General features: G+C 45.4%; 2 protein-coding genes across 2 annotated transcripts; one reads left to right on the top strand and one right to left on the bottom strand.

The window, feature by feature from the left end:
- Positions 1 to 1,225: 1,225 nt before the first annotated feature.
- Positions 1,226 to 4,107, top strand: LOC123169169 (uncharacterized). Its single transcript, XM_044587022.1, has 7 exons — positions 1,226 to 1,453; positions 1,597 to 1,668; positions 2,209 to 2,276; positions 3,285 to 3,408; positions 3,531 to 3,614; positions 3,737 to 3,847; positions 3,930 to 4,107. Exons 1-7 carry the CDS (start codon positions 1,274 to 1,276, stop codon positions 3,996 to 3,998), a joined length of 708 nt encoding a protein of 235 aa, XP_044442957.1. The 5' UTR covers positions 1,226 to 1,273; the 3' UTR covers positions 3,999 to 4,107.
- Positions 4,108 to 6,673: 2,566 nt separating this feature from the next.
- On the bottom strand, positions 6,674 to 8,813 carry LOC123181736 (pentatricopeptide repeat-containing protein At3g62470, mitochondrial). The gene has a single exon (XM_044594065.1). It carries the CDS (start codon positions 8,796 to 8,798, stop codon positions 6,819 to 6,821), a length of 1,980 nt encoding a protein of 659 aa, XP_044450000.1. The 5' UTR covers positions 8,799 to 8,813; the 3' UTR covers positions 6,674 to 6,818.
- Between the last annotated feature and the right edge of the window lie 13,612 nt (positions 8,814 to 22,425).

Below are 22,425 nucleotides of genomic sequence, written 5' to 3'. Positions count from 1 at the left end.
TTTTTAAACTTTAAAAGTTGATTTTTGAATGATTGAAAATTTTGGGCTCCATGGAGCCCGTGTGTAAAAAAATCCACTCACATTAAAATTAAACTAAAAAAAGTACTCCCTCCGTTCCAAAATAAGTGTCTCAATTTTCATACAACTTTAAAACAGCTAAGAGATGACATCTAGTACCATAGATAGAATTATCTTATATGTATGAAAATAAAAAGAGTGAGTTGCGGCAATCCAATACATCTCACCTATTCAAATGCGTCTATCCAATTGTCTATGTTGCTCCGGTCTTTAGCATTCGGTGCTAACCATGTAATTATATCATACCTAATATTAACGTGCAATTAATATCTTTCCTAATATCAATATGCAATGCAATTAATATATTTTCTAATATAACATGGTAATTATATTCTACCTGATATTATCGTGCAATCAATATCTTTCCTAATATCAATATGCAATGCAATTATTATCTTCTAATATAACATGGTAATTATATTCTACCTAATGTTAACGTGTAATCAATATTTTTCCTAATATAATGTGTAATACATTTAATATCTTCTCTGATATAACGTGCATTGCACTTACACGATTACTAGTCATACCAAGTAAGAGATCATCAGGTTCTAAAAAAAAGAGATCATCACTTAGCTAAGAGAAGACAAGCCCTTTTTTTTTTCTCTTCTAACTAAACAATTATCCTAGGCGGCATTGCTAACATAGCACCATTGCACGCGCCCTAATTAGAAGAGATGGTGTGTTTGAATCGAGCCAATGATGACACGCGACGAATAAAGAGTAAAATGACAGCCAAACATTATGAGCCCATGATCTCATGAATGGACGGCTCAAATAAATTTTATATTGGCACCATAAACAAAGGCCATATAGGGAATTTCTCTTCCAAAGATCCTCCAAAAAAAAAAATCTAACCGTACAAAGAGAGAGAGCCTGTGTACTCAATTCGGTGTAAATGGTAGCTGGTGGCATCCACCAGAGAGCAGAATTTTAAAAGCCAAAGGTTACGCGCCTAACAGCGGCCAATTGGTTAGGTTCCCATAATTGCATATGATAGGCTAACAGCAGCTGGTTCACCGAAGGAACAGAGGGCACCGTCTCTCTCTTTCCCTCCCAACAGTGGTTGGTAAGCATTAGGTGGTGGGCGCACGTCACAGCATTTGGATTTTGCTCTTTGCCTTTTGGTGCCTATTTAAACCCCACCCCTTACGGCTTACAAGAACGGAAAGAGAGAGGAAAAGAAAGGATAGCTATGACCGCCATTGAATTGGAAGCAAGAGACGAACCGATGGAGCAGCAGGACGGCCTCTCTTCTTCTTCCTCCTACGCCTCCTCTTTCTACGCCATGAGGCAGTGCAGGATTTGCCACGAGGAGGAGGACGAGAGCTGCGCGGCAATGGAGTCTCCCTGCGCATGCTCCGGCTCTCTCAAGGTACATACACGGATCGTCATCTCTCCCTTGCCTAGCCTTGTGTCAGTTAACTGCTGGCATGCTAATCTATTCTCTTGGGCGATCGTCCATGTTGGTGTTCTTATCGCGTCTAATCGACATGTTTTGTTCATGCATGTATGCAGTATGCGCACAGGGGGTGTGTGCAGAGGTGGTGCGACGAGAAGGGGAGCACCCTCTGCGAGATTTGCCTTCAGGTTGGTTCGCCATTTCCGCACGCTCCTCGATTTCTTGTGGGGATTGTATCGCCCAGGGTCCAATTGCGATCGCATCATTCATTTCGTCCCGTTGCTAGCCCGTCCATGAAATGTGATCTTATTAGAGGTGGCCGAAAGCTAAGGTGTGGCCTTGTGGGGCAGGCGCCCACTAACTCTGTTTTATGATTTCATACATAATCCTAATCAAGTGTCCACATGTGGTACTTGATTCTGTACACGCGAAGCAATAGAAGCCTTTGAGGAGGAACAAAGTAGCTCGCTCTAGCCTTTTCGTGTAATAATCAATCAACAGCTTGTGCTGGTGCAACGTCCTCGTGTATAATAATATCCTCTGCCCAGCTTTCGCAGCAAGGACTTGCTGTTGTCCATTACAGCACACTCCATGTATATAAAGTGCCTTCATCTTTAGTAGGAGCAGTATTTTCATCGAGTTAATGCTTTTGTTGACAGGGTTTCGAGCCGTATAAAGTGTCCTCATCTTTGGTGTTCTCATTAAGTTAATAATCCTTTTGTTGACAGGGTTTCGAGCCAGGCTACACAGTCCCTCCCAAGAAAGCTCCGGCCGTTGAGGTGCTGGTTACTGTCAGGTAGGCCCCACCCCTCTCTCATTACTATGATGTAGTACAAAACAGACGAACGGGAAAACTGTTGCATTGTCAATTCAATCTGAAGGATGGATGGATCAGATACGCACTCTAGGTCTAGGATAAGGCCAGCCAATCCCACTCCCACCAAAGGCATAGCTAGCTGGCGAGTATATATGTATGTATATGATGCAGCGGTCTTATCTCCAGTAGCGTAGCAGCACTAATGTCATGCCCATACATATGATTAGGTACCACATTCTTTTCAGAACAGCAACTAATCATGCGAAGGCAATCAGGGTGGGTATGCTAACCACCAGGGAGAGGTTGCTGATGAGATCTGTCGCCATTGATCATTTTTAAATGGCAGGTAGATACCCACCCCCCAGGTCGGCCTCATCAGCTTAATTCCATCCATTCCCAGGCCCCACGGGGCAGGTATACCTTACGATCTAGGCCGCTCAGGGACCACGGGATTCGGATCATCAATGTGCTAGTAGTAAGATCCAAGCGAGGCTACTTGCTGTAGTAGAGCAAGAAAGGAACCCAGTAGCACCAGCACCGCAAAAATGTGTCGCCGGTCGGCGACGACGCCTTTCGTACGACGGCCCCGACACGGCGACACCCGGTAGGTGGTAAGCACCAATTGATCCTCTGTGATCCCGTGTTGATGCCCAAGACGAAAGAGAGAAGACAGCCAGAAGAATACTGACCTGTACATGTGGGCTGTTGCTTTGCGTTGGCGAGAGGGAGGTCTCCTGTCAAAGGCGTGCGTCCAAAACTCCAAATCTCACCAAACCGGCAATGTCAATGCCCATCCAGTCCAGTCCAGTCCAGCCCGGCCCACCGTTTGGCTCCAGCTAATGCGACGCTGCCCCCACGTTGCCGCCCCGTCGATCGTCTCTTTGCCCGCACGGCAGAGCAGAGTGCAGCAACCACCAGACGGTGTACCGTCCATCAACTGAACGTTGCCTGATTGACTGACGCTGTACTTGTCGATTTCTCATGCAGCGAGGATGAGGATGAGGAGGAGGAGCTGGACGGGCACCAGGGCATGCAGTATGCGCCGTCAGACGGGCCGATGGACGGCCCGGACGCCGTCGGCTGCTCGTGGTGCCGACCGTTGGCGATAACGGTACGAGCCGTCGGCTTGGCAGCAAACTGAACCATATTTTCACTTTGTCAGCTTCATGCTTTGCTGCGTGGTGTCTGTCTGTCACCTGGGTTCTGATCTCTCTGAAACTTCTGTGCACGCAGTTCACCATCATACTGCTGGTGTGGCATCTCATCGCCGTGGTGACCATCGAGGCCGCGGAGCACTGTGCGTTCAGCCTCCTCACGGTGAGTGAGCCGCCACATTCGTCGGCGCGCTTCGATCTGAAAAGAAGAGAACAGAGTAACAAACTATTAACAGATCGATCAGATGGCAAAGAAACTAACAGCTGAGTGGTTTTGCATTGCAGATGTACATTCTTCGGGCCGCGGGGATCTTGCTGCCGCTCTACGCCGTCATGAGGGTGATCTGCATGATTCAGCACGGGCGGCGCCAGTACCGGTTGCATCAGCTGCTTGAGGTCAGTCTGACTGTCATTCCTAGGAACATGGTGTGGTTGACTGAAGTGCTCATATATCTTCTCTCTTCCCCTGCTTCTGCAGGAGCAAAGAAGAAGGAATGCATCCAGGCGTAGCCAGGAGCAGCAGCAGCTTGTAATTAGCATTCAATGAATACTGCACATACTGTATTGCCGGGGGCAATGTTCAACCAATTCCATCAGTTGTAAACTATTCATATAAATAAATATATTTTTATAGTAAAGTTGAAAATTACAGTTGCTGCAGTCTAGCACAGTTCACTATGCCATGGAGGCCTCAAATGTGAATAAAGGCTCAAATAATAGTGTGTTTTTTTGTGAAAAAGGAAAAAAAGTCCCTGCGTATGAATTCACTTCCGTGCGCTATAAAAAAGATCAACTTTTGATTCCTCAAAAACAAAAAAACTTTTATACGGGCAACTGGAGAGAAATAACTAAGACAATCATAAAAACGGCACCACCCCATAACACTTAGAAATAGATTTAAAAAAGGCGTATGTGTTACAAATCAAGCAGAAAAATATCCATGTACTCCATTCCCTCCCACACACACACAAAATCCGAGTTGAGACAATCCTCTCATCCAGGTTAGGCTTCTCCAGCAGATATATCACAATCTGTACAAGGATGGTAGTAGTACAACAAATGGCCTTGCAAGATTAATGTAGGAGTAATATGAAAAGAAAAAACAAGATCTCGCACTCAGTATTTTCTTTTTCTTCTCTCTTACTAACCAAATGGTCCTGGGAAGATTAATGCAGGAATAATATGAACAGAAAACAAGATCTAGATCACTGCAGTCTTGCCTGTCAGATTCGAATTTTAATTAAGAGTGGGGATCAGAATAAATTGAATTCACCAAACATAAGTGTGCAGCAGTACTCACGGGGGCTCAATAGTACTCCCTCCGTCCCAAAATACTTGTCGGAGAAATGGATAAAAATAGATGTATCTAAAACTAAGATATGTCTAGATACATCCATTCCTTTGACAAGTATTTCCGGACGGAGGGAGTATATATTAGCTAATGCCTCATACCAACCAAGTGCCAAGTTGGAAGCACTCACCACATGGTAGACCAAAAAGGCTAGCATGTGTTGTGGGACATATTAAGATACAAGGCCTCATGTAAATCCAGCTAATGGAACACAGCAGGTACCATGTAACAAACGGATAAGAAGATGTGATAAATAATTGTTACATGATGCATGAGTAAAGAAAATGTCTACATGCAAGAAATATATGTAATCTGCACCATAGCATTTAGTAGAGAAGAGAAAGATGCAGATCTAGCGCCGAAAGGACCAACATTGGGATGTTATAAACCACAAGGAGCTAAATCTCAGATCACTAGGTCAGCAGACTGCCAGACTGTAGTAGTATCAAAAGAATGTCATCTCCATATAAGATAGCAGACGGTCATCCACTTTCCAAGCTGTAGATAGCTGCAAAATTCCATCATTTAGGTAAAAGCCAATGGAGCAATCAATATCTTTGACAACCGTTTTCCTGATTTTAAGCATTTGGCAATCATGAATTGGTCCTATTTGCAATAGTCTAAGAACAGAAACAACAAAGAATCAGATAACTGGTCTACTGACAGAAACATGCCTAAAGGATATCATACAAGGAGCTATACGGCAATTCACAAAATCATATAGATAACTATCTTGCTTAACAAAATGTGCTACACGCCTTACATATATCTCAGACTAATTAAGTAACCAATGATAAAGAAGAATTCAGAAGTTGAAACTTCAAAGAGCAACAAGCTTCAAGTGTTTTCAAGAATGATCAAAAACGGTGTCATCTATAATTCTGCAGTCAATAGACTGTATAATTTGGACAATTCTTTGGCAGTTTACGCCACAAGTGCATGCCTTAACCTGAAAGGCTGATACAATATTGCTTGACCTGTAAGAATGCTTCTGCCGGATCATGAATAATCTTGACAATTAATAGTGAAGGTTGGTGAACGGACTATTGAACCTAACTGAAATTCTTGATAACATGTAACGTGAAACAGTTCCTGTCAGAAAGACCATAGGTTTGTCGGGGTGCTTTACTTTGCAAAAAGCACTTCGATAGAAATTTAAGACAAGAGATAGTAATGCAGAAAACTGGACGAAATCGTACTCACAGGAGTGATACTGGGATTCAAATCACTGTATTAGAGTGGACTCAATAAATATGAGCAATGTATGGACCATGTGGCAATAATTTTTGTCACAGTGGCTCATATTTCGCTACAAGATAGCATCGAGAAAGAACTTCCGCTAAACACCATGATGACACCTTAAGCATGCATTATTTCTAACTTTCTACATGGCTACAAGCATGCATATGCATCCATCAAGCTACATATAATTTGGTTATATATTTCTCTGCGGAATATGCAGTGAACGTGCACCCAAAACAACAAAGTCAACTTGTTTGATGATTTTTGTTAACTTCAAACTCAAAAGGGTGTAAATTGCTAGGTGACATCAAGCAGGTGCATGTAGCCCTTAAGTTCCAGCTAGTTCCAATGTCTAAGCCTACATATCAGCATCACTCTGCTAAGGAGTATCAGTATCGGTCTAGGGGTCCATATTAGTCTAAATACTAATACTGCTTAACAAGCACAACCATAAGCATCTAAGATCATTAAATTGGAAGATGTGGTTGAGCCACTGGAAGATAGAAATATATGATTGATCCAATGTAAGGTGCATACTCGGCCACTACGGTACCTACAAAACAATTGCAGAGGCACTAGTAAATGATGCTTTGATGTGCAGCTCACCTGAGTTTCACAAAAACTAGAACTTAATCATGACTTGGGGCAGATTTTAGGTCTAACAAACAGGAGACATAATCTTCAATAAAGTATTACTATACAACATCAGAGAAACTATAGCACCTCTTTCATAAATAGCAGGAGCACATTCTAAAATTACAAACATCTTTAATCTTACAACGTCCTGCTCCTAGTCTGATTAGGGACAGCCTGCTTGACCCGACTTCTCATTCTCTCTCCCCACTGATGGAACACATTAGATTCATCAAATTTCCCTGTAAACTTCACCTTCTGAGCTAATTCAAACAATATGTCCGGCTTCCCAGCCTTGGAGAAGTCTGCAGCAAACTTGTTGTAGTCTATTTGTGGAGCCTTCATCCCTTTCTGGATCATCTCTTCGATAAATTTACATGCTTCCTCAGGTCTGCCGTGTCGTATGTGACCATTAATAAACACAGTGTATGCGTTCACATCAGGACAAATCCCCTTCCGATGCATCTCGTCCCACACTGCGCAACCCATTGCATAGTTCGTCCCACGAAGGAAATACAACTTCATCATCATGTTGTATGTATGGATCGTGGGTTCAAGCCCCTTATTTATCATTTTTTTGTATATCCTGACTGCATCATCTGGCATATTCCTATTCTTGAGCAGCTTAATCAGCGCATTGTACGTTCGGCCATCAGGGGGGCATCCCTTCTGTGCCATTTCCTCCAACATTGCAGTCACTCTATCCATTCGCTTTGCATTGCCATATCCCACAAGCAAGCACGTATAGGTAGCAACATCCGGCTGGCACCCATCCTCTTGCATCTCCTCAAACCACCGCTTTGCCATGTCCATCTTTCCCCGCTTACAATGGTCTCGAATCAACATTGTGTAAGTCCACACATTTGGGGGAGGCCCCTTTGCCTTCATCAGCTCAAACATCTTCACAGCCTCAGGCCGCCTCTGCCCACGAAGCAACCCCTCAATCATTGTGTTGTGCACGACAACGTCTGGCTTCATCCCCTTCTCCAGCATCTCATTCCAAACCCGCCCAGCCTCCACCAGGTTCTTTCCATTGCACCATGCCATCAACATGGCTGTGTATGAGCGCAAGTCCGGAGTGTACCGTTCATGCATTCTGCTGAACACCTGAGCTGCCTCCTTCCCCAGCCCCTCATGGGCCAAAGCGAATAGCAAGCAATTGAACGACTCCACCCCATCATCAAAGCCGTTCACCCTCATCATCTCGAACACACCAACTGCATTCTTGATCTCGCCGGCGGCGGCGAACGACTTGATGGAAATCTTGAAGGCGTCCATGCAAAGGGCGCCTGCCTTCCCCATTTCATGGACTAGGGCAACCATCGTCTCGAACTGCCTCGCCTTGCCAAGGATGTGCAGCATCTTGCAGTAGGTGACGGGTGTGTGTGCGAACCCCCCAGATGCGGCGGCCCACTGGAAGAAGCGGCGGGATGGCTTGTGTGCGTGATTGAATCGGTCGAGGACAGCAATCACGAGCGCCTCGGAGAGCGGCAGCGACAGCGCGGAGAGCGCTGCCTCCAGGTTCGCGTCGGCGCCAGCGGTGATGACGTCCGCGATGGCGGCGCACAAGCGGCCCACGTGCTCCGGGTGGCTCGACGGCACCTGCGGCGGCGAGCCCCCCTCGTCGTCGTCTTCAGAGGCGGAGGACGTGGAGGTCGAGAGGCATCTTGACCCAGCGAGTCGGAACGGAGCGTCGGCCCCCCACGCCAGCGACGCAGCGTGGAGGGAACGGGATCTCGCTGAAAGTAGAGGTAGCGCGCGGCTGGGAAGCAGGCCCGCGCCCGCACCCTCACCCCGGAGGTTGATTGCGGCGGAGGTCAGATGTGGCGCGGGCAGCGGTGGGGCGAGATGAGGTGGCCGACAGGGGAGTGGCAATAGAGGCGGAAGTGGACCGTGAGGGCGATAGATGTGGCGATGAGGGCGAGGATAAGGAGCACCAGGCAAGGGCACAGCAGCACCGTCGCCGCGGAGGGCTCCCGCGGCGGCGAGAAGGGCCGCGCCGGCGATTTTGAGGTCTCCATGGACGGCGGCGGCGAGGCAAGCGGAGGTTGCGGGTTTGGGCTTGACGGCCATGGAATAATGTTGGGTTAGCGGCACCGCGTAGTATGGTTTTGTTGCCATCTCCACTGGGCTGGGTCCGTTAAAAACCATTCTGCGTCTTAAAAGAGTCGGCCCATTGTGGTGTATGGTGGTAGTTTCTTTTTTAAGTCAAATACGTCTCTTCATTGATTAAATAGCATCAGTCATAGATGTTTTCTAAAAAAAAATAGGCCATTGCCCGTGCATATACATCTAGTGTTTAAACACCAATGATATCTTTTACGATGCTTATTATGCACATGAGACATCATCGCCAACTTCTTTTACCATTATAAATCACTTCCCTTTTTCTTTTTCTTCACCCGTCATCTTCGCCTCCTCAATAAATAACAATTTTTTTTTACTGGGAACTGTGGGCAAACCCCACAGCATATCAAAACCTTTATTAAACAAAGTAACAAGATACAAAAGCTGATTACAAGGAGTAATCTAGAAAAATAAGCTAAACTAAAAGGAGAGGAGGGGGGCATAAAAGCCTTACTACACTAAGCCTTAAGGGGGGAGGAAAGAGATCCACTTGAGAAGGTCATCCTCGTAGGCAGATTTAATCCTATATTGCAACAAAGAGATATCATGCCTAAAAGCAGCACGCCATTTATAAAATCTAGCCCTCTCATTTCTGAAAACCTTGGCATTTCGAATGATCCAGATGTTCCAACATGCAGTGAACACCACTTCTGAGAAAAAAGGCTTGTCAAAATCATTCCTAGCCTGAATAACCACATCAGACATAGAGTTCCCTGCAGGCCAATCAATTTACAGGTAATTCCAGACATGAACACTGAAATTGCAGTTGAAGAAAAGATGATCCCTGGTCTCTCGAACCTGCAGGGGCAGAGCCTACAATGCACACCATCCTCCATGTGCCAATGCCTTCTTTCCACCATATCCTTTATATTCAGCCTTGTAACGCCCGGATAATCAAGCTACATAAATCCCACGCAAATAGTGCCACGTCACCACGGTTACTTTGCTAATCTACCGTTAGGTCAAACCGTTTAAAAATTCAAATTCAAATTAATGTCAACGATAAAAGTTTTTCAAAATTTAAAACAAAAATGTTCGGGAGGTGCCATATTTTGCATAAGTAAATATGGTGTAATAAACACATTTTTATAAAATGCCTAGATAATTTAAAATGATTTAAAACAGAAAAGAAAATACATAAAAGAAAGAAAATACAAAAAAATACCCTGGACCGTGGCCCAACTGGGCCAACCCACCAGGCCCAGCCGGCCAGCCCACCCACTCCCTTAACCCCCTGGACCCCGAACCCCCCCACACTCCCCCCCCCCCCCCCGCAAAATATCTCCCCCCTCTCCCCCGATTTGGATCGGGATCGAGAGGAGACCGCCGACCCCGCGCCAGGACGCCGTCGCCGCCGGAGCTCCTCGTCGGACGGCCTCACCGGAGCGCTCCCTCGCCGGTCTGCCTCTTCTGCATCGACGCCGTCGTCCCCGTCCCCCACCTCGACACCCACTGCCCCGTTCCCTACGCCCCAATGTGAGCCTCGCCGCCGCGCTCGTCTCCGCGCGCCCTCGCTCCCTCTCTCTCCCTCGCGCGACCCCGCCTGTGCGCGCGCTCGCGCTCATCACCGCGGCCGCTACCGCCGCCCGCGCGCACCGCGCCACTCTGGCCACTCCGGCCCCCTCCCGCACCTGTCCCGCTCGCCTCCCTGCTGGTCCTAGCCACCGCCGCGACCAGAGCGTCGGGGCCGTGCCCGTCTGGCTCGGCCACGACCACTCCCCCCTCCACGCGCGGCTGTGCCCCGCCTGCCGTCGACCGTTGCTTCCCGCGCCCTCCGGCGCCGCCCCAGTGCTCGCCTCTGCCTCCCGCCGGAGCTCCACGCCGCCCGCCGCCCTGCTCATCCCCTGTGGCCTCGCCGCTGCCACGCCAGTACCGCGCTGGCATTTTTCCCCTCGCCGTGGCCCCGACTGGCTGCGTCCAGTTCGGGCGCCCCACCCGCACGTCCCGGCGCCCACCCGCGCCCGTGTGCTCGATAAGGCCCCCAGGGCCTATGACACATGGGCCCCGCCCAGAGAACGTTTTAATAATAATAATAAATGATTTAAAAAAATTAAATTAATAATAATAATAATAATAAATAACTAAATAGTAAAGATAATTAATTAAGATAATTATTTAACTTAATTAATCCTGTTAATATTAATTAATTAAGATTAATTAAACTAATAACTAATTAACCTAATTAATTAGCTAACAGCCCCTAACAGGTGGGACCCACCTGTCAGGTTGACCAGGTCAACGGTCAACGTTGACTGCTGACGTCATGCTGATGCATTAATTAAATTTTGAATTAAATTAATTTATTAAATTCTAAAAATGATTTAAATCTTTAAAATTGAATATAAAATAAACCGTAGCTCGGATGGAAAAACTTTGTACATGAAAGTTGCTCAGAACGACGAGACAAATCCGAATACGTAGTCCGTTTGTCAGCCACATGTTCCTAGCATAGCGAACATGGAGCTTTTCCCCTCTGGTCCGTCTGTCCGAAAACGCGAAACATCGGGAATACTTTCCCGGATGTTCCCCCCCTTCGCCGGTACCACCTACTGCCGCGTTAGGGCACACCTAGCACCGCTCATTGTCATTTCACGCATCGTCATGCTTATGTTTGCATTGTATTTACTGTTTCTTCCCCCTCTTCTCTCCGGTAGACTACAAGACTGACGCTGCTGCTGCCCAGTTCGACTACGGAGTTGACGACCCCTCCTACTTGCCAGAGCAACCAGGCAAGCCCCCCCCCTTGATCACCAGATATCGCCTATTCTTCTCTATACTGCTTGTATTAGAGTAGTATAGCATGTTACTGCTTTCCGTTCATCCTATCCTGATGCATAGCCTATCCTTGCTACTACTGTTGTTACCTTTACCTGCAATCCTACATGCTTAGTATAGGATGCTAGTTTTCCATCAGTGGCCCTACATTCTTGTCCGTCTGCTGTGCTATACTATCGGTCCGTGATCACTTGGGCGGTGATCACGGGTATATACTCATACACTCTATACATGATACCTGTGGTGACTAAAGTCGGGTCGGCTCGTAGGAGTACCCGCAAGTAGACCTTTGTGGTGGAGCGATAGGGCAGGTTGAGACCACCTAGGAGAGTGGTGGGCCTGGCCCTGGACGGCGTCCGCGGTTACTTCAAAATAACACATTTAACGAGTTCTTGGTATTTGATCTGAGTCTGGCCATTTGGTCTATACGCACTAACCAGCTACGCGGGAACAGTTATGGGCACTCGACGTCATGGTATCAGCCGAAGCCTTCGTGACGTCAGCGACCGAGCGGCACGCGCCGGATTGGACTGGAACGCCACTAGGCTAGGTCTGCTTCCGGCCGCGTACGCAACGTGCAGGTGTGCAATGGGCGATGGGCCCAGACCCCTGCGCGCATAGGATTTAGACCGGCGTGCTGACCTCTCTGTTGTGCCTAGATGGGGCTGCGACGTGTTGATCTTACGAGGCCGGGCATGACCCAGAAAAGTGTGTCCGGCCAAATGGGATCGAGCGTGTTGGGTTATGTGGTGCACCCCTGCAGGGAAGTTTATCTATTCGAATAGCCGTGTCCCTCGGTAAAAGGGCGACCCGGAGTTGTACCTTGACCTTATGACAACTAGAACCGGATACTTAATAAAATACACCCTTACAAGTGCCAGATACAACCCGGTGATCGCTCTCTAACAGGGCGACGAGGAGGGGATCGCCGGGTAGGATTATGCTATGCGATGCTACTTGGAGGACTTCAATCTACTCTCTTCTACATGCTGCAAGATGGAGATGGCCAGAAGCGTAGTCTTCGACAGGACTAGCTATCCCCCTCTTATTCTGGCATTCTGCAGTTCAGTCCACTGATATGGCCCTTTACACATATACCCATGCATATATAGTGTAGCTCCTTGCTTGCGAGTACTTTGGATGAGTACTCACGGTTGCTTCTCTCCCTCTTTTCCCCTTTTCCTTTGTACCTGGTTGTCGGAACCAGATGCTGGAGTCCAGGAGCCAGACGCCACCGTCGACGACGACTCCTACGACACTGGAGGTGCCTACTACTACGTGCAGTCCGCTGACGACGACCAGGAGTAGTTAGGAGGATCCCAGGCAGGAGGCTTGCGCCTCTTTCGATCTGTATCCCAGTTCGTGCTAGCCTTCTTAAGGCAAACTTGTTTAACTTATGTCTGTACTCAGATATTGTTGCTTCCGCTGACTCGTCTATGATCGAGCACTTGTATTCGAGCCCTCGAGGCCCTTGCTTGTAATATGATGCTTGTATGACTTATTTATGTTGTAGAGTTGTGTTGTGATATCTTCCCGTGAGTCCCTGATCTTGATCGTACACATTTGCGTGCATGATTAGTGTACGGTCAAATCGGGGGCGTCACAAGCCTGTCCATGATGAGCATCCAAGCAAACACCTTAATCTTGAGAGTACAAGATGATTTCCATATCCAACAGAGTAGAGGGTTAAAGGTTTCAGACTGAAATGTGTGGGAGTAAAACATCTTGGGTCTATACTGCTTGGAAGAGTTCTGCCAAAACCACACATCCTTAGAGCTAGATACTCTGCTATGAGAACCCATCATAGATTGAATCATGCCCAACTCTCCAAAAGCCTGGGCAGACAGGGGGAGATGAAAATGATGTACAATATCCTTAGAACTGAAGAACTCCTTGACTGTAATCCATGGGTCCTTAACATAAGAAAATAACCTAGGAAATCTTGATTGAAGAGGAGAGACCTCATCACCAATATTCCAGTTATCTGACCAGAACAGAGCAGTGTCACCATCATTAACCTCAACCCAAGAACACTCTCTAAAACTCAGCATAACCTTGCAAATATCGTTCCACCAGAAAGAGCCACAAGTAGATGTTCCCAAGCTTCAAAATATCGGATATCGGGTTCATATCGGTTTCGCTTTGACATATCGGATGTCGGATATCGGGTGATATATCGGACGATATGTAGATATATCCGAGAAAATATGTCTAGTTTTTTTTCATTATTCTTGTTCAAAACATTTTATTTTTAGTAAAGAAAGTATGACGCCAATGCTTTAACATAACGCTTTTTGGTTCCTAGTTTATTAATTTGTTGGTTAAGAAATTATTAAGGAAAGATTCACAAAATCCTTACTCTATGATTAAAAACAATACGATATATATGCATTTGTACGGAACATTGTGCATGACTTTGATAATATATAATGAAGTTGTAAATGAATAATCAATATTTCACTGCTTTCTAATAAAGAATTGTTGTCATCTACATATCATTCTATATCGGTGGACATATCGGGCTAGATATCGGCCATATCGGTCGATATTTCGGTCCATATCGGACGATATGTTCGAAAATGATATTTCCAAAATGATATGCTATGTTTATATCGGTAAAGCCCCGAAAGTGATATATCGGCCTATATATCGGTCGTATCGGCCTAGATTTAAAAGCTTGGATGTTCCTTGAGGCACCCTTCCATGGTAGTAAGAGTCCCAAATGAGAGATAACCAAGGAATATCATTTTCATTGAGGAAGTTACTAGCATGTTTGAGGAGCAAGGAAACATTTTGTACCCCCAGATTGAGAATACCAAGACCACCCCTGTTTTTTGGCCTACAAATAAGCTCCCAAGCAGCAAGGGAGGGGCAGGTTCATCTCTATTCTTTCTCCACAAACACTGCCTCTGAATTCTCTCTAACTGCTTGAGGATTCCAGCTGGAACAGCCAAACTGCACATAAAGAAGATGGGCATTGAGGACAGAGCAGAGTTCAGAAATTGTAGTCTCTCCCCTTGATTGAGAAAAGAGGAACTAGCAGTCATTCTTCTTTCCATACAGTCCACCAGAGGCATAAAGTCCACCATTTTGGGCCTTGTGGTTCCCACTGGCAGCCCAAGATAAGTGAAAGGCATCTTTCCTATCTGGCAACCAAAAGCAACAGCAAGATCATTCATCACAATAGGATCAACATTTATGGGGGTGAGGAAAGATTTGTGGTAGTTGACATCAAGGCCAGTGGACTGAGCAAACACTTGAAGCATATCTTTCAAGGCCAGGAGCTGAATCCTGTCAGCAGGTAAGATGATTAAAGTATCATCTGCATATTGGATCATAGGGTAATCCTGGTCATGACAAGGGATAGGCAGTTGGAGAATTCCTCTTCTGAACATGTCATTGATGACAGATTGCAAAAGATCAGCAGCAATAACAAAGAGAAGTGGAGAGACAGGATCACCCTGCCTGACCCCCTTTTTACAAACAAATTTTCTCCCAGGGACACCATTAAGAAGAACTGAGGAAGTACCAGTGCCCAGCAGCTGCTTCATCCAGAGAATTCATTTCTCATTAAAACCTTTGTGCCTAAGAATCTGAAAAAGAGCTTCATGTTCCAGAGAGTCAAAAGCCTTTTCAAAATCTAACTTAAGGATTATAATTGGCCTCCTAGATTGATGGCACTGATGCAAATACTCAAAAGTCCAGCCAATACAATCCTGGATTGTTCTGCTCTTAATAAAACCATATTGGTTCTTGTGAATGCACTGTAAGATCACCTCTTGAAACCTATTTGCTGCCATTTTAGAAAGAAACTTCAGGCCCATACTAGTGAGAGAAATAGGCCTATAATCTCCAACCTCTTCAGGTGTAAGCTTTTTAGGTACAAGAGTAATGTAAGAATCATTAATGTTATCCAAGATAGCACCACCCTCATAGAATTCCTGAGCTAGCTCATAAAAGTCCTAAGAAATTAGAGGAGGAGTGGAGGCCTCTATTATTTTGCTGCTGGATGACTTGGAGGAGTGGAGGCCTCTGTTTATTTAGGATCTTAATTTCAGGAAAATTGTCAAAGTGCACCTGGAGAAATTGCTACATTTGCAATTCCTTTATTGGAAGAAAAGGTGTACTATCAGATATATTAAGGTGGGAGGGGAAAATACAAAGTTTTTCCATACCATGGCCACTGAAAGGCACAGGAGGAATTCTATTGCAAGTCTCAAATTGCCTGATGGTACTGTGATCAATGATCATGCTCAAATGGAAGGAATCATCTGGAATTGTTTTAAAAATAGGATGGGCACATCAAGAGGCATTGTCATGGGCTTTGACCTCTCTGCTCTCATCACCCCTGTGGAAGGCCTTGACATTCTCACCAAACCTTTTGAAAAAGATGAAATGGACAAGGTGGTACAGCATATGCCTGTGGATAAAGCTCCAGGTCCTGATGGCTTTAATGGCCTGTTTTTCAATAACAATTTTTTAACTGAATAAATAACCATTCTAGTGATACAAATCACATAAGTTGCTATTCTTTACGCACTTCAGCTTCACAAATGTGTCCTCACTCCTTAGATTACACACTCATGATTATTTTTAAGCTCCTGTTGATAATTCTTTGAGTGTGTTTGTGGGTGGTGAGATGCACTAACCTATTGAGCATGAGCATTCGGCAGGACACATAAGATGCTAGGTGAAAGTTGTTGTTTTCCAACTTTAATAGCAGCTAGCTACATACTCGTGAGCATCACAAAAATAGCCACACTACCCATAGATGGCGAACAAAACTGCATATATTGCACTAATCTCTTTGAGCCCTTGACTCTATTTTATTGCTTCTGGAACCCGTGGATGATCATAATGAAGACTTCAGGTCTGGGTACACCGCTTCCTTCTGTATGACATAATTGAGAGCATGTTATATGTTCGGAACCCGTCGTCACAAAGCTCTTCAAAGCATTCGACATAGCAATATCCAACTTCTAACGCCTACATCCATATGTATAGCTCACTGTAGCCCCCAACACCCAACGTGCTAAGCAGTTGCATCACGTGTTTGTACCCGCCGCATCGGCGCACCATTGTAAATTGAACTACCAAAAAAGTGCATATGGACATGTAGAATAATCCAGCTTGTTTAGCATGTAAATATAAATATAACAAAGACCTGCATGCCATTACCTTTGCCTAGATCTGCATGCACAAGCTTTAAGCTAGCATGTAGATGTAGACCAATGACACACACGGAACTGCAACAGCCAGTACTCGCCTCCATCGTATCATCTAATGCGTTCATCAATGCCTCCGATCACCGCTAGCACCACGTCATGTACATGCGAGCTCCTCCCAACTTTCGGGCATCCATTCCCTGATCGCGGCGCCATAGCCACCCAAGTGTGTCCCTCGACATCCTTCTCCTGTTGCATTTCTATAGAACACAGTCATGGTGCCGGTGCCGCGCAAGGCAACGGATTTGGCACACGCGGCATTAACAGTGGCGGGAAGGCTTGCAATTACGTTGCGAGATAGGGTTCGGGTGCAGGCGTACATGTTGTCCAGATTTATAGCAAGCTTTATAAATGTGCATTTTCTTTAGGTAGTGTCTGGTTTCTCTCCGTTCTCCTCGATTCGTTTGTTTTGTTTTTGGTTGGGAGAGCGTGGAAGGGGAAGCACAAAAGAATTGATCAAGTTCACGGAAGAAAAGAAGCAGAATGGGGAACCTATGTCCCGAGTTAGGAAAGGATTGATGGTGCATGAGTCATGGTGATGCGAGTCTGGAACACAGGAACGCTAGCTAGCTAGGCTGATCGCGAGTCCAAGACGCACGAACGCTCTGCTTGGGCTTGGCCGATTGATCCGATCGCTACTTGGAACGATCTTGATGATCGATCGCTACCAAAGGGTTTGACAAAAACGAAACTGAATGGGGAACACAACCTATTTTTTAGATAGGAGAGAAAATAATACATAGAATTTCTGGGATACAATTTATCGTACTAGCCCGTAAAATCAGTGTTGATAATAAGTTCTAATCCGAAATCATTAACTAGAGGGTACCTCTTACAAATGTCACTCTCATCTTCTCTTGTGGTGACGAAACTTGCATTGTATGTGTGATAGTTGTCGCAACCTATGAGTTTTGTGCTCGTTTTTAATGTTTTATGTCTTGAATCAATACCTACTAATAAAGGGATTAGTTCTTCTGCCTGTCAGTCATGCATTTTTATAGAAACCCCCTGAAGTTTTAAAGAATGAACCCGCGGTCCATCTTTAAGTGACAAAATGAATCATTTTTGTTTTTATAGAAAACCCCCTATAGTCTCTGGTAATTAACCCACAGTTCACTTTTAAGTGGCAAAACGAATCTTTTTGCGTTTTTACAGAAAACGCCATGTCGTTTCTATTAATTAACCCACAGTTCATCTTTAAGTGACAAATTCTTAAAAAAATCATATCTTTTAGACCATAACTCTAATTATAACATGTTATAGATGAAATTTGATTTGAAAAATATGTAGAATCTGAATATGATGTTATACCTATTAACTTAAGTTCTATTTAGGGTGTAATTTTAATCAATAGTGCATGATACATGTTTTTTCCGTAGGCATCCATTTGTGTTGTGAATGAACACCTCAGCAAAACCAGAATGGAGATGAAAGAAACCATCAATAACCACGCATGCATGCCTCGGCAAAACCTTGCAGGCAAAAAAAAGAAAGTAGATTGTTAATCTTATGCTGAGAGAGAGAGAGAGCGGCAACACATATGGGATGTTATGTTCAAATAAAGAACATGGACCTACTAGGTTCTTGAGTCATGATTATTGGGTTAGGGGCATGTGGTATTTTTCCTCCCGGTTGCAACGCAGGGGATCTTTTGCTAGTCATATGTTTAAATCACGAATCGTTTTCACCATTGCGCTTCTCATGTCAAAGGTCTTTGAAACTAGATCTCATATTAATAGGTTTGAACGGACTTTTTTCTTTGAAAAAATGGAAACCAAAAAACCGAAAGCTCAACTGTGCTTTTTCACATTTCGGGAAGCAAAATTGCGCTTCACTGCTTTCCACTTTCCGGGAAACACAGTTGTGCTTCACGTGAAAGCATAGCTTCGGAAGAACAAATGCGCTTCACACTGAAGCACTTTTCTTGTTAACTCGAAGTTTATGCTCAACCACTCCCTTGGGACACCTGGCATGTCAGAAAGATTCCAAGCAAAAATGTCTCAGTTCTCATGAAGGAAGTGGATGAGCTCGCTTTCCTGTTTTTTGCCTGTTCTTGTTGCCACTTGAGTGGTCTTGCTGGCGTCAATCAGATGAACTGAAACCTCCTTGATTTCACGAGCCAACTAGAAAAAGGATTCCAAGGTTGGTTTATTTGTGCTCAACAATTCATCTGGATCGGCCGTCTTCTTATATTCCTCTAGCTCAGTTGCCTCCATCTAAGTGTCAACAATATCCAAGCCCCTCTACAAGAAATAATCTGCTCTCTTCACATCACCAGAGATAGTAATCACGCCTTTTGGATTGGGCATCTTGAGTTTTAGATATACATAGCATGGCTGAGCCATGAACTTGGCGTAAGCTGGTCGCCTAAGAATTGTGTGATATGCACATTGGAAATCTACCACCTCCAAAGTGAGGTTCTCTTTCCACACAAATAATCTTGTCGCCGAACACTACCTCCAAGGTAATCAGGCCCAAGGACTAAGCCTTCTTTCGTGGGATCACTCCATGAAACTACATGTCACTAACATTTAATTTCGACAAGTAATGTCCATTTGCTTCAGCGTGCTGGCATAATGTTAATTCCACTGCCACGATCCGTCAGAACATCACGTAGTCGGTACCATTTACGAGTGGATCCACGATGAGCGCTTGTCGACCCGAAGTCGGAATATGCGTTGGATGATCCAATTGGTCGAAAGTAACAAGCATTTTCGACCGGCCCAAGTATTTGGGAACTAAGGGAGCGACGCTGTTCACCTCCCAGCTGTGAAGCTTGTGCACACATTTTGACTTGTGATCCGTGAAAATTAAGAGCATGCCTTGCTCTCTCAGTTACCCATTGTCTTGTTCATTCCCCTCTTCTTTATTCTTGCCTTCAGACGACGCTGACTTGCCCGACATGAACCTCTTCAAAATCATGCACCACCGAGTTGTGTGTTCCGGGTAAGATTGCCATCATCATCCTTGGTGATGTGGATACTCACGGTTTGTCTAGGGTATCATCTTTTGGTTCCCTTTGCCTCTATTCTTATTGGCAACTGCCACCGATTTGGCATCACTATCACCATCATTGTCCGTCTGACGTGCACTTGTTGTTGTTTCTGTTGTTATTATTGTTTTTGTTCGGCCCCAACTGATGGTCATTATTTTGATGAGACGGCTCTGCACGTCCCTTACCTCTTAGGATTCACTCCTCCTCCTCCCCGTTTGAATACTGGTTTGCTATTTCCATTACACGGCTGAAGGTATTGATGTCCGAGCGACCAAGTTTCTGGCACATGTGCTGGTATGAATTGTTTGATAATCGAAATCATTCTCCACTAAATTATAAAGTGCGCTCCATCTCTGGATATACTCCCGAGTGGTCTCAGTGGGCCTTTGGACGCACAACGACAACTCCTTAAACCCACCTGGCCACTTGTAGGTGCCTTCAATTTTTTTGACAAAAACCCTCTATGGATCTTTCCAACTAAAAATACTGCTGCTGGCAACTAGTTGAGCAAGCTCGAGACAACCCCTCCAGCATCAGTGGGAGGTTTTTCTAGTAACATCATCATCACCACCGCCAATCTGAATGGACATGCGCTAATCATCAAGCCAAGTTTCAGGTTTTGAATTTCCACTGTATTGTCAACCCTAGATACAATTAAGAACTGCCATGGGATGGTAGCCGAGCGAATGTCCCGACTGGAATACAAAGGTCCTGAAGAATTGGAAGCGCTCGGAATGTCCCTGTCATAGTCATGATGCTTCGCCCTTGCCCGATCCACCCGGTTCGGAACCAAATGATCTTGAGCGTCATAAGGGCGATCATCCCGCCTGCGTGGACGAGTTCTCGCATCTTCAGGGAGATTGATCATCCTGGTGATGCGAAGAATCTTCCTACTGCCGAGGAGATACATCTCAACGATTCATACCGTGGGGGTGAAGCATCCCGGTTATGAGGTGAATAATCATTGCGCCAAGGAGAATTCACTTGGGCACATGGTGGCGCATCATCACGCCGATGGAGAGATGCATCCCGACAGGGTGGCAAAGCATAACTTTGCGGCCCCCTGAGGGTGTGAGCCGATGCCACAATATCATCTCAATCCGCCTTGGAATGCACCCCGTTATGTGATTGCGTGATCGCTGATACGTCTCCGTCATATCTACTTTTCCAAACACTTTTGCCCTTGTTTTGGACTCTAACTTGCATGATTTGAATGGAACTAACCGGACTGACGCTGTTTTCAGCAGAATTGCCATGGTGTTATTTTTGTGTAGAAACAAAAGTTCTCGGAATGACCTGAAACTTCACGGAGGTTATTTTTGGAAATAATAAAAAATATCGGCGAAAGAATCAAGGCCAGGGGGCCCACACCCTGTCCACGAGGGTGGGGGGCGCGCCTACCCCCCTGGGCGCGCCCCCTACCTCGTGGGCCCCCTGGTGCTCCACCGACCTCAACTCCAACTCTATATATTCACGTTCCGGGAGAAAAAAAATCAGAGAGAAGGATTCATCGCGTTTTACGATACGGAGCCGCCGCCAAGCCCTAATCTCTCTCGGGAGGGCTGATCTGGAGTCCGTTCGGGGCTCCGGAGAGGGGAATCCGTCGCCGTCGTCATCATCAACCATCCTCCATCACCAATTTCATGATGCTCACCACCGTGCGTGAGTAATTCCATCGTAGGCTTGCTGGACGATGAAGGGTTGGATGAGATTTATCATGTAATCGAGTTAGTTCAGTTAGGGTTTGATCCCTAGTATCAATTATGTTCTGAGATTGATGTTGCTATGGCTTTGCTATGCTTAATGCTTGTCACTAGGGCCCGAGTGCCATGATTTCAGATATGAACCTATTATGTTTTCATGAATATATGTGAGTTCTTGATCCTATCTTGCAAGTCAATAGTCACCTACTATGTGTTATGATCCGGCAACCCCGAAGTGACAATAATCGGGACCACTCCCAGTGATGACCATAGTTTGAGGAGTTCATGTATTCACTATGTGTTAATGCTTTGGTTCGGTCTCTATTAAAAGGAGGCCTTAATATCCCTTAGTTTCCAATAGGACCCCGCTGCCACGGGAGGGTAGGACAAAAGATGTCATGCAAGTTCTTTTCCATAAGCACGTATGACTATATTCGGAATACATGCCTACATTACATTGATGAATTGGAGCTAGTTCTGTGTCACCCTATGTTATAACTGTTGCATGAATAATCACATCCGACATAATTCTCCATCACCGATCCAATTCCTACGAGTTTTTCACATATTGTTCTTCGCTTATTTACTTTTCCGTTGCCACTGTTACAATCACTACAAAACTATCACTGTTACTTTTGCCACTGTTATCGCTACTATCATACTACTTTGCTACTAAATACTTTGCTGCAGATATTAAGTTATCCAGGTGTGGTTGAATTGACAACTCAACTGCTAATACTTGAGAATATTCTTTGGCTCCCCTTGTGTCGAATCAATAAATTTGGGTTGAATACTCTACCCTCGAAAACTGTTGCGATCCCCTATACTTGTGGGTTATCAAGACTATTTTCTGGCGCTGTTGCCGTGGAGCATAGCTCTATTCTTTGAGTCACTTGGGATTTATATCTGCTGATCACTATGAG

This window comes from Triticum aestivum, chromosome 1D (assembly GCF_018294505.1).
Source record: "Triticum aestivum cultivar Chinese Spring chromosome 1D, IWGSC CS RefSeq v2.1, whole genome shotgun sequence".
In the NCBI taxonomy this organism is placed as follows: domain Eukaryota; kingdom Viridiplantae; phylum Streptophyta; class Magnoliopsida; order Poales; family Poaceae; genus Triticum; species Triticum aestivum.
Note: the sequence above shows the minus strand (reverse complement) of the source record. Positions and strands in the feature narration are given on the sequence as shown.

Excerpts from the sequence above, each read along its gene's own strand:
- LOC123169169 (XM_044587022.1), top strand. The coding sequence starts at position 1,274 with ATGACCGCCATTGAATTGGAAGCAAGAGACGAACCGATGGAGCAGCAG. Across the intron at positions 2,277-3,284 it reads GAGGTGCTGGTTACTGTCAG|CGAGGATGAGGATGAGGAGG; the intron begins GTAGGCCCCACC and ends TTTCTCATGCAG. Across the intron at positions 3,615-3,736 it reads GTGCGTTCAGCCTCCTCACG|ATGTACATTCTTCGGGCCGC; the intron begins GTGAGTGAGCCG and ends TTTGCATTGCAG.
- LOC123181736 (XM_044594065.1), bottom strand. The coding sequence starts at position 8,798 with ATGGCAACAAAACCATACTACGCGGTGCCGCTAACCCAACATTATTCC.